This window comes from Setaria viridis, chromosome 6 (genome assembly GCF_005286985.2).
Source record: "Setaria viridis chromosome 6, Setaria_viridis_v4.0, whole genome shotgun sequence".
NCBI classification, from domain to species: Eukaryota; Viridiplantae; Streptophyta; class Magnoliopsida; order Poales; family Poaceae; genus Setaria; species Setaria viridis.
The window spans coordinates 1,908,481-1,919,384 of record NC_048268.2 but is presented as its reverse complement, the minus strand read 5'-3'; the positions used below and the strand labels follow the sequence as shown (position 1 = coordinate 1,919,384).

General features: G+C 44.2%; 3 protein-coding genes across 4 annotated transcripts; 2 read left to right on the top strand and 1 right to left on the bottom strand.

The window, feature by feature from the left end:
* Window positions 1-41: 41 nt before the first annotated feature.
* LOC117862023 (defensin-like protein 1) lies at window positions 42-845 on the bottom strand. The gene is made up of 3 exons (XM_072294556.1): window positions 737-845; window positions 650-652; window positions 42-608 (listed from the first exon to the last, which is right to left on the bottom strand). The coding sequence occupies exons 1-3, from the start codon at window positions 795-797 to the stop codon at window positions 409-411; spliced, it is 264 nt and encodes an 87-aa protein (XP_072150657.1). The 5' UTR covers window positions 798-845; the 3' UTR covers window positions 42-408.
* Window positions 846-1,320: 475 nt separating this feature from the next.
* Window positions 1,321-2,016, top strand: LOC117859494 (defensin-like protein 21). The gene is made up of 2 exons (XM_034742612.2): window positions 1,321-1,528; window positions 1,683-2,016. Exons 1-2 carry the CDS (start codon window positions 1,465-1,467, stop codon window positions 1,856-1,858), a joined length of 240 nt encoding a protein of 79 aa, XP_034598503.1. The 5' UTR covers window positions 1,321-1,464; the 3' UTR covers window positions 1,859-2,016.
* Window positions 2,017-4,434: 2,418 nt separating this feature from the next.
* On the top strand, window positions 4,435-10,733 carry LOC117860620 (uncharacterized). 2 transcript variants are annotated; one of them, XM_034743966.2, is made up of 10 exons: window positions 4,435-4,614; window positions 5,898-6,256; window positions 6,358-6,468; window positions 6,564-6,674; window positions 6,766-6,876; window positions 6,973-7,083; window positions 7,181-7,291; window positions 7,381-7,473; window positions 7,903-8,052; window positions 8,543-10,733. In XM_034743966.2, exons 2-10 carry the CDS (start codon window positions 5,996-5,998, stop codon window positions 10,346-10,348), a joined length of 2,865 nt encoding a protein of 954 aa, XP_034599857.1. In that variant the 5' UTR covers window positions 4,435-4,614; window positions 5,898-5,995; the 3' UTR covers window positions 10,349-10,733. The 2 variants fall into 2 exon arrangements, with proteins under 2 accessions (XP_034599857.1, XP_034599858.1); XM_034743967.2 differs by having other exon boundaries at window positions 5,895-6,256.
* The last annotated feature ends 171 nt before the right edge of the window (window positions 10,734-10,904 follow it).

Sequence of the window (10,904 nt, the reverse complement as noted above, 5' to 3'; positions counted from 1 at the left end):
AGAAAAAAGAACTATGGAAGAAAGAGGAGGGGGAGGAGGAGGATCTGAACAGTTAATTTTAGATCTAATAGTTAGAAAAGAGTGATCGAAAGAAAAATAGATCTCAAATCGATTGAGTTCCTTAATTTTTTTTAAAGCACACGGCGTGTGAATTCGACCGTTGCAAAGGTTGCACATAGGTGCGCCGGCCGTCCGATCCTGTTCTTATTATATATTGTTGTATCAGCATCATTATATTACAGCATCATCACAGCATGGTTCTGCCGTACTAATCAACAGAGCATATGACGTAGTACTAATCAACAGAGCATAGGACACGTGCGGCGATCGAGGCAACAGCTATGATATGATGATCTATATGGCACGTGCACTAGTAGCAGCAGCCACTGTACTGATTAGATCGACCGATCAACAGGCCTTCTGGCACGTGCAGGTGGCCCTCCGGCAGTATCCGGCGGTCCATCCGCCGCGCTGCTTGATGCAGTCGTCGCTGCAGTGGCGGTCGGAGATGCAGGGGAAGGAGTGGTGCTCGCTCTTCCCCGTGCACACCCGCGCCTCCACCGCCAGCATCCGGCCGCCGCCGCCGCCGCCGCCATAGCCGCCGTCGTCTGCGCAGAACAGATAGGGATGAAGCTCAGAATTGATGAACAATCTGACGACGTTGTAAATTAATGAAGCTAAGCAAGCTGCCATATATAAGTCGATCTGCAGATCAGCTGGGCGCGTGTGTGTGTACGTGAGAGGACGAGCAGCAGGAGCAGGAGAGCGCACACGGTGGCCCTGGACTTGAGCTCCATCGTCGTCGATCGCCGGATTCTGCTCGTTCGGATCGGCGATGCTGATGAGCAGCTTGGCGATGATCTGGCAGCCGGATCGGAGAAGAGATGGAGTGACTACGGTTATATATAGGGTACGGGCAGTAAGAAGGGGGAAGGGCCCGGGCACGTGGCGGCCCGGCTCCTGCCACCTGCCACGATGAGAGGACACGTGCTCGATCATCAACTCCAAGGTGCGTGCCACGGTGCCAGCTTCAGTTGATCGTCGATGGCAGAAGTTGCTTGCTGCATGCAGCATGTCTGGCAAGCAATTTCTCAGCTGATGGTGGCTTTCGTCTTCGCCTTTCTCATCAGGTACCATACCAAGTTTACCAGGAGAGCGGAGAAGCTGCCAAGCTGGCGCCGCTTACTCGCCCCTGACCTGACCTGGCGCGCATGCAGCCTCCGCGAGCAGCCACGTACCCACATGCATGCGCGGCGGGAGAACTGAAGCTGAGGCCGGCCGCGTGGCCTCCCACGTGGCCGCGCGCGCCCGGCATCTCCCGCCTATATATGCATGCCGCATGCAGCACCAGCTGGTTAAGAGTTTGCATCCATCGAGAGCAGCGCGAGCTAGCTACTAGTCTCACTGTCTCACTCACCTGCTGCCCGGTGTGCTCATCGTAGCAACACAGCAAAGGCGGCAGCCATGTGGACGACGAAGGCGGCGGCGCGGGTGGCCGTCCTCCTCCTCCTGCTCATCGTCGTCGCACGTACGTACGCCGGCGGCCGGCCGTCTCGCCGTTCATCAACCAACCACATCGTCCTTAATTAACCACGTGCACTACTACTACTGCTGCTGTTCAATAAGCTGCAACGATAGATGCATGCACTAATAACTAATATCACCATGACGCGCACGTGCAGAGGAGTCGTCGGTGGCGCCGGCGGCGGAGGCGCGCGTGTGCCGGCAACGGAGCGCGGGGTTCCGGGGGCCTTGCCTCTCCGACCACAACTGCGCGCAGGTGTGCCTGCAGGAAGGATGGGGCGGCGGCAACTGCGACGGATTCAGGCGACAGTGCAAGTGCGCGAGGCAGTGCTAGCTAGCTAGCTGCCTCTCCCTGCCTACCTTGCAGGGCCGGCCGGGCCAGAGCGCGATCAGCCCAGCTGTGGCAGAGAGATACGCACGGCACGGTTGTTGTCTGCTGTGACAATAAACTTGCAGTAATATGTATAATACACATTAAATAATTCATGCAAATATGCCGTGTCCTCCACTGTAGCGAGTAATGAAATTTCTCGGTGTCGATAAAAATGAGTGAAATGTCTACTATTATGGGCGTCTGAAGGCCAAAGGTGACCATGCATCATCCACGTATATGGTGGTCGCGCAGCCATAATGATGATGACAATAAAACTGCTGCATCATATCAATAATTCACGGGACATTTTTAAAAGTCTTATTTTCAAGCATCAGGGTTAGAACCGCTACTTCAAGTTCTTGGTTTCAACTTTGTCTGTACAAACCACTTTCCTTTTGCAACCGGCAGGAGATCATGAAGTGTACTTCTCTTCAAGTATGCAGTTCCTTTTGTTTCCCTTCAAATTTACGTTTCTTATTAATTAAATCTTGGAAGCTCGAAAATGTCACCCAACAAAGAAGAAAAATCTTAATATAATTCAAATTGTTTTGCCGCATTTGTGTGGAATTGTGAGGACGAAAGAAACTTTGTTTTGGTTTCAAACTTTTTCGAAAATTTGGTAAGAAAGCATTATTACACAATGAAACTCCAAATGGCGTGTTTCAGTGTCACTCAATGCCATTTGGAGTGGCCATGTTTTTGTCAAAGCCCGGTCCAAAGTTCCGGGCCTAGTAGCAGTCTACGTATCATTTAATTGTCACTACTAGAGTGACCATGTTGGTTCAAAGCCCGGTCCAAAGTTGCAGGACAAACTAGCCCAATAATAAAGGGATCAACATGTGTAGTCTCTCAGTCTCAGTTTTGTTTTTTTTTTTTGGAAAAGCTCAGTCTCTGAGTTGGGACTTTGGACTTTGGGAGACACTCCGTCCCGCTAACAAGCAACCCAGCCAGGTAGGATGCTATTTTCGTTTCACACCTTGCGGGGGCCGAGGAACAAAGAATCTACGGAGTTTCATATTAGGTTCATTCTTATTAAATTACATGCTATGTGGATAAAAAATGAGGGCATGATATGGAATTTATTAAGAAAAAGATGAATTGGATTTCATATAAATGTAACTCGGTGTGTACACAGTTGCCAAGAGTTTGCCATGAGTTTTAAAACTGGAATGAAACTCCATTGGGTGAGAAAGATAGTTGGAATGGAACTCCATTGTGAAAGTTTGAGTTTCATCTACACATTTATCAGCTTTACTTAGATGAAATATACAAATGATATGCTAATTATAAAAACGTGAAATGAAATTTTGCATTGAGAGTTTTAGTTTCATTCATCAACCCAATGATCATTAGATGATACAGCACCCTTGGAAATCACATAATAAAATCAACCCAATGATCATTAGATGATACAACACCCTTGGAAATCACATAATAAAATCAACCCAATGATCATTAGATGATACAGCACCCTTGGAAATCACATAATAAAATCTTGCACTGAGAATGGCCTAACATGAACTGACACAAGTCATTTCTTAGCACCCGTTAAACCATATGATCACATTTCTTAGCACCCGTTAAACCATATGATCATTCATAGATCGTTTCTTAGCACCCGTTAAACCATGTGACCATTCATAGAGTAAGAGCCACGCTACCTTCTCATTTAAGTGATCCACATTTCTGATAGGTAGGGTTGCATCCAAGGTTTTTTAAGGTTGGATCTTAGTAGGACTTCTTTTTTTTAAAAAAATGATTGGATCACAAAATTATGGTTCTCACATGATTTTGGGAACATATAGCAAATAAAAAACCTAAATGTGTAATCTATATCATGAAATTAAACGTTGAAATCCTTGTGGCAAGATAGTATCACGATATATGACCCCATCGATCCTTTTTGCACATGGTAACACAATATCCTCAATTCAATATGTGGAATTGTGTAAAGCATTATTGATGTCAATTTCGATGGAATTATATAATTTTACTTAACTATCGCTATCATGTGAACATGAGTCGCTCGTCTAACTCCATAACCGTCCATGAAATATTTCATCAAAACATTAGGATCATACTAATTTTAAGTTACGTATTATGATCATGCTAGTTTGGCATACATTATTATCCAAACATCATAATAAGGCTTCATAAAATATTTCTACAGATAGACACATCTATGTTACACATTACAATTCTACTCGTCCATATCTTTGTGTTAACCCACATCGTACTGTAAAACATTTCCATATATAGATACAATTTTTTTTGCAGTACCTTTATATTTGGTAGGAAATGGTAAAGATATTTGGAGACTAGTACCAAACGTGCGACAAAGCATGAAAGAGGTTGGATACGGCCGGTTTCCTGTTTTGTGCAAGAGGGGCAAAACGGGAAGGAAAAAAAAATAGGCGGCCGGCTTTTTGCAAGTGATTACTGGAGGCGAGCCGCGAGCGGGGTGAGTCGACTCGACCCCAGCCGACGCGTGCGTGCTGGCTGGCGTGGAGGAGCTGACTGCTCTTGCTCTGAGCTCTCGTCGGCCAAGAAAAAAAAAGAAGTCTCGCACTCCCCTCCCCCCTCTCGACCCCTCCGCCTCCTCCCCCACCGGTCACTGCCCCGCCCCGCCCCAGGCCTCGCCGGAACCCTAACCCTAGCGTCGGGAGGTGGAGCCAGGTCCAACCCCATGCGGCCGCCCGCGCCAAACCGACGGGACGGTGAGTCCTCCTCGCTCCTTCCCCCCCACTCTCTAGTCTCTCCTCATCCTCGCGTCCTGGGGTGTCCCCGGTGCTCGCGCGGCCCGCCGCGGTGTTCGATCGGGTGGTCGGGATTAACTGGAGTGCGATGCGTCCGGGGGATGTTCGATTGGGTGATTCGGGTTGGGAATTCGGGTGTTTTGCTTTTGGCTCGATATGTGGTGGTCAGGGGAATCGGGGCTCCTCTGCTGTGCCTGGGTGGGTGCGTTTGCCTTTGGGGAATGGATATTGGGGCTAGGAAAAATATTGTTTTTGGTGCTAGAGCTGTGATTCGGTGCAGTAGCATGGGGAAAATTGAAACTTTAGACCAGGATAGGTAGGAATTGATGTCCGATTTGTCGATTTCTGGGTTGCTGGACCATGAGATTAGTTGCTCAGTTGAAACTGAAATTTGGGTCATTTTTTAGGGTTTATAATAGTATAACTAGTGGTCTGGTTTGGTGATGGAGTTATGCTGTTATGGATGTAGAGATGAGGCGAGCATAGGGCTGCTGGTCGTTCTAATGACCAGTTAAATAATGGTTTTAGTTTCTCTTATGCCTAATGGACGATGCTATACATTCTTACGTTGATTATAATTATTGTTTGTTACTTGCTCTGTTTCATGGGAAGAAACCTTAAAACTCTACAACCTCTGATCCCAAGTATAAGTCTATCTGGGTGTATCTTAAGTCAAACCTTTTTGACTTCCACAATATCTATTTTTTAACTTCCACAATATCTTAAGTGTCAAGAAAAACATATCATTGGCAATATAATATTGATGTTGGTAGATTGATCATGAAAAATACTTCCACAACATCTAATTTTTTCATATTTATAGTGATATATTTATATAGATATTGCTAGTCAAAGTGTCATATTGAAGGCCATGCCGATGATGTCCTATGGACTTATACAAAGTTTGCTTAAAAAAGAAAGACAGGGTATATAGATTGGCATTCATGAGAAAAATGACACTGCAGAACTTATTATGAATATTGAAAGCACACAGCAACTTGAACTAGTACTCCGTTAAAAACAGAATCATGTACCCTCTGCTTTGTTCTACTATCCTCTGGTTGAGGATCCAATAACATTATCAACAATTCACCATCATCAATTCCAACTAAACTATTTCCACGAATGATATATTTCACGTTGCAGTACAAGCCCTTTTTAACTCCATTATTATTATGTCATGATGAATTTGGAGTCTCAGTCTGCAGCTTCGTGATGTTTGTCATTTTGGTGTGATTCAGCAGGTCTTTGGAATTGAAGTGACTGGAAGGGCAGCGTTATCCAATCTGAAGGGGGCTCATGCCCTAGAATTCAGAGTGGGGTTGTTAGGGTAGACTGTGTTATGGATTCCGGCAGCAGTTCATTTTCTAGAACACGAAGTGGGCTTGTAAGGAGAAAAGGAATTTTTGCTCCCAATAAAGCCTCATGTTCGAGAACACGAAGTGGGCTTTTAAGGGTGAAGAGCTTTATGCGCTCTAGGGATGGTTCGTGTTCTAGAACACGTAGCGGGCTTGTAAGGATAAAGAGTTTTAAGGATTCCAGTGACAGTTCATGTTCTAGGACACAAAGTGATCCTGTAAGAGGAAGCCCCCATGTTGTTGAGGTATGCAGGTTTCTGATTCCCCGAGCCCCAATAAAAAAGGATCGTGGCATGACAAGTAAGATTATAATTTGACACTCTCTCTCTGTTTGTTTTGGTACTAGGATCTAATTGAGGATGAAGCAGTCTTGAAGGGGTCTCCTGAAGAATGGGTGACAGAAGACTCGCCTGTGAGAACACGAAATGGGCTTGTCAGAGGAAGCCCTGCTTACAAGGCATGCTAGTTTCCGACTTACTCCCCACCTTTTTATTTGTTTTGAGTGTACTGTTGCAAGTTTGTCAGAGTTTCTCTCATCTTATTCTGTACCAGGCTGTAGCCATGGATGAACCAGTCACGAAGAGGTTTCCTGATGGATGCTTGAATGATGAAATGCCTTCTAGAACACGGAGTGGGCTTGTTAGAAAAAGCCCTACTGTCAAGGTACAAAAGTTTCTGATCGCCCCTCACCCTCTGTTTGATTTCAATGCAGGGTAACAAGTGTGTCACTTCTTCCACTGTTTTATTTTTTCAGGCTGTAAGAAAGGATGGACCCGTCATTAATGTGTTTCCTGATGGATGTCATGGAGAAGACATGCCTGATGGAACACGAAGTGGGCTTGTCACAGGAAGCCCTGCCATCAAGGCATGCAGCTTTTTCCTATTTGCCCTTTCATTTATCTTAGAGTGCAGCTTGATGAGTATTGTGAGAAATAACCATTTTTTTTTGTTTCATCACTAGATTCAAAGCAAGGATCAACCAGTCATTAAGGGGTTGGCTGATGGGTGGCTGAAAGAAGGCACGCCTCTTAGAACTCGAAGTGGCCTTGTCAGAGGAAGCCTTGCTGCTAAGGCACGCAGATTTCTGCCAATCACCCCTTTTCATTTGATCTACTAGTGCAGTGTGATAAGTATTCTGAGAAACTGCTGGTTTTTTTTGTTTCATTTAGGCTCCAGTTAGGGCTAAACTAGTCACAAAGGGGCAGCCCAATGGATGGACGACAAACGAGAAGCCTACTGGGACACAAAGTGGTCTTGTCAGAGGAACACCTGCTGCCAAGGCACGCAAGTTTCACCCCCCCCCCTCCTTTATTTTAAAGGCGCACTTTGACAACATGACATAATTTGCCGCTTAATATTTTGTTGTTAGACTCAAAGCAAGAATGAAAGAGTCATCGAGGGGCTGCCTGATGGATGGCTCAAAGAATACAGGCCAAGAAAGACTGGATCGTTTCAGGATCCGGTATGCTGCCTGTCACTTTTCCTCTTTTTTTCTTTCCCTTAATATAAACAGCATATATAAGTTATTACCAATGTTCATTTGGAATAAAAATTGAATAGCAAGAAATAAAAATACCCTGTACTTAAAAAACTGTATATTAAAAACAACTAAACGGCACCCTTTGAAAAAGAGGAAAACATGGATGAACTTCAATATTTCTTACTTCCATCTCCCATAACTATAACAATGGCCTACTTAGATTAGAGGTTTTAGTCCTTGAATGATGGAGACTACCTTAAAAGATACCTAAAAATAGCAACTGCTGCCGGTATTGCAGTACTAGTTTCTATGCTGTAGAATTTCTTGAATAAATCTTATTTTGCTTCACATTACATTGCTTAATTTTGGTGAACTGGCTCTATTGACCTCTAATTGTTCTCATTTGTTCAGTTCTACATTGATCCAGTCAGTGGATATGAATTTCGCTCTCTGAAGGATGTGCACCGTTATCTTGAAACGGGAGATATTAACCAATGCATTATGAGACCAAAGAAGAGCACCACCATCTGTGATGTTCATATAACAGAAAGCCAACCTCATGTGAGTTCCTTGCAGCTTTCCTTGTCTGGCTAGTATATATTCATTCATCAGAAACATTAGAGAAACAAATACTAGGAAGCATAACCATGGTGCACACCTCAAGTTGCACATATCTGTTCACAATAGGTATTGGTGAGTTTAGTCGTAGTCATGTGGTGTCTTTTACATCATGCAAACCACCAACTTGCCAACTGGCCATATTCTGGTGGAGTGGTGGACACAACCCTTAGAGAAATCAGAATATTCCAGATTCATGTTTTTCTTTGTGCCACCTGTGAAGAATTGAATTCTTGAGTCTTGACATTGGATACACCTTCTGTGGTGTAACCAGATCACATGATTCAGATGCCTCGTGATTCATGAATACGATTTCAATTTACATATCATATATGAAACTAAAGGAGGTTGATAAAGTTCTCTTCATTTATGTATGTTCACTTGCTTTTTTATAAAGCTCACTGCTTCTTATGTCATCGTTTTTTGGAATCAGACAATTACATCATCACAACACACAAGGCCAAGTACTGCGGATAAGGGTATTCAGTGTGAAATATTAACTTCAGAAGGTATCATGGTGCTGTGGGAGGAACTAGTTACACCTTATAGTGGAAATGATACTGAACATACTGTGTTACCAGAATCTGAGAACTTGAAAGCAATGCAAGGGAATGGCGATAAGCTTGAAACTTTGGAACACACGAATGTTCAACCAGTCTCTGCACAACGTGGTCCAAGGCAAACCAAATCGCTTAAAAGGAAAGAACAAAATGTAGAGGTGAAATCCAAGAAGCATAAAACCAGTTCTGCGGTGACACCTGTTCGAGTGTCACCCCGTTTAGCTGCTCTGAATGTTCAGCAGGAATTAAGCATCGAGCCTGAAGATGAACCGATTAATGTAAATCCTGTAAATCTGGTACGGACTATGGAAGAGAACTCTAACGATCAGTCACAGATGAGCCAATCAGGCACCTTGAATCAAATACATGGTAATCTGGAAAGCACTTCGAATCAGTTACAGTTGAGTCAAGCAGACACTGCTAAAGGAACGGAGGCTATTCAGGAAAACACTACCAATCATTCACAGCCGAGCCAAGCATTAACTGTGGATCATACAGAGACAAATCAGGAAAAAACTGCCAATCAGGTGGAGTCGATCCTAGCAGATATTCCTGTTCTGCATGACAGATCCATTACAGACCATGCAGATATTCCAATACAGACAATGCAGGAATGCACTACAGATCCATTGACCCAAGCAGACATTTTGAATCATATACAGACGGATCAGGAATACACTGCTAGTCGATTACAGTCGAGCCAAGCAGGCACCGTCATTCCGGCACGGCCTTTTCAGGAATACAATATTGACTATTCACAACCGGGCAAAGCTGACACTATAAATCAAATACAGGCCAATCAGGAAACCACTTGCGATGAGTTTCACTTAAGCCAAGTAGACACTGTGACTGAAATGCAGATAATTCAGGAGAACATGACAAGGCAATCACAAATGAGCCAAGCAGACGCTGTGGGTCAGATACACATTGATCTGGAAAGCACAATAGGTTACTCACAGCCGAGCAAAGCTGACACTATAAATCAACTACAAGCCAATCAGGAAAACACTGCTGATCAGTTACATTTTAGCCAGGTTGACTGTGTCACTCAAATTGAGATAATACAGGGAAACATGTGCAAGAATCCACAACTGAGCCAAGAAGACTCTGTGGATCAGATACACATCAATCTGGAAGACACTACCAATCACTTGCAACCAAACTATGCTGAAAATTCTATGCTCCAGGCTGGTTTCTCTTGGGCTCCTGAACAAAATGGTGGAGCCTCTATTACAGATTTCTGGAAAAATGTTGAAAATCAGGACTCATCGGTTCCCATGCCAGTAGATGGATCAACTGTTGCAAGCTTTCCAGCAAATGTTAGATTCCAAAATGCAGCAGGAGCAGAAGAACCTGCTTTGCCAGCGCAGTCAGCTGCGCCTGAAACATGTTCTGATCAGTCCGGGTTGGCCTTTCAATCTCTTTTTGGAAATGCCTGGTCAGATCCTTGCATCGAGTTTGCTTTCAAGACCCTCACAGGCGACATTCCTGTTCTGGATGACACGATAGCCGTCACAGACTACTTCCCAGAGCAACAAGACTTGAATAAAGATCCATCACCAAATTGTTCTGCTTCTGTTTTGGATAATACCAGAAACCACACACAAGTAGATGTCAACCTCCCAGCACCTATGCCATCGGATAAGCTCTACAATGGCAGTTGGTTCCCTCCCCAGTGAATTACTTGAGGGAGCCAAAACAAAGAAAAAAAGGCAATAACATTTTGTACCATTGAAAGGTAAATCAGAGGGAAGGCTAGTCGCAAAACCGAACCCAAAGCATAGTCTCTTACACTTGTTAGCGCTCTGATCTGAATTTGTAATCCCAGTGGGGGGGATACATGATGTAAAAAGACTAGTTTGTCCTAACCCAATTAGACAGTATGTTAATACATCCAAAGTATCCGCGCAGAAGAGACTGTGAAGTAGCTGGTCTGGATTTATCATGTTTTCCTGTTCTCTTGCTTCTGTGCAGTTGCCTGATAAACTCATTCGTTGTAAACTAGCTCGTTCTAACTTTTGAACACCTGCGCAAGGCGCGCGAGGGTCTAATTATTTGTGCAAATGATCTCTTTTTGTTTCTCCTTGTGGATATTTTGAACGCTTGAATGTAGTAGCTTCACTGTAGTGGAAAGTCTCTGAATTATGTTTCACCGGAATGGCGAAACGCTGATCCGATGTTTGTGCAATACATTTACTTAATTTTCTATGTGCTGTGGATGGCTATTAAACTTCT

Bases quoted from the DNA above. Each gene is read 5' to 3' on its own strand.
- LOC117860620 (XM_034743966.2), top strand. From the start codon at position 5,996: ATGGATTCCGGCAGCAGTTCATTTTCTAGAACACGAAGTGGGCTTGTA. The intron at 6,469-6,563 runs GCATGCTAGTTT...ATTCTGTACCAG, and splicing joins GAGGAAGCCCTGCTTACAAG to GCTGTAGCCATGGATGAACC. The intron at 6,675-6,765 runs GTACAAAAGTTT...TTATTTTTTCAG, and splicing joins GAAAAAGCCCTACTGTCAAG to GCTGTAAGAAAGGATGGACC.
- LOC117862023 (XM_072294556.1), bottom strand. From the start codon at position 797: ATGGAGCTCAAGTCCAGGGCCACCGTGTGCGCTCTCCTGCTCCTGCTG.
- LOC117859494 (XM_034742612.2), top strand. From the start codon at position 1,465: ATGTGGACGACGAAGGCGGCGGCGCGGGTGGCCGTCCTCCTCCTCCTG. The intron at 1,529-1,682 runs GTACGTACGCCG...GCGCACGTGCAG, and splicing joins CCTGCTCATCGTCGTCGCAC to AGGAGTCGTCGGTGGCGCCG.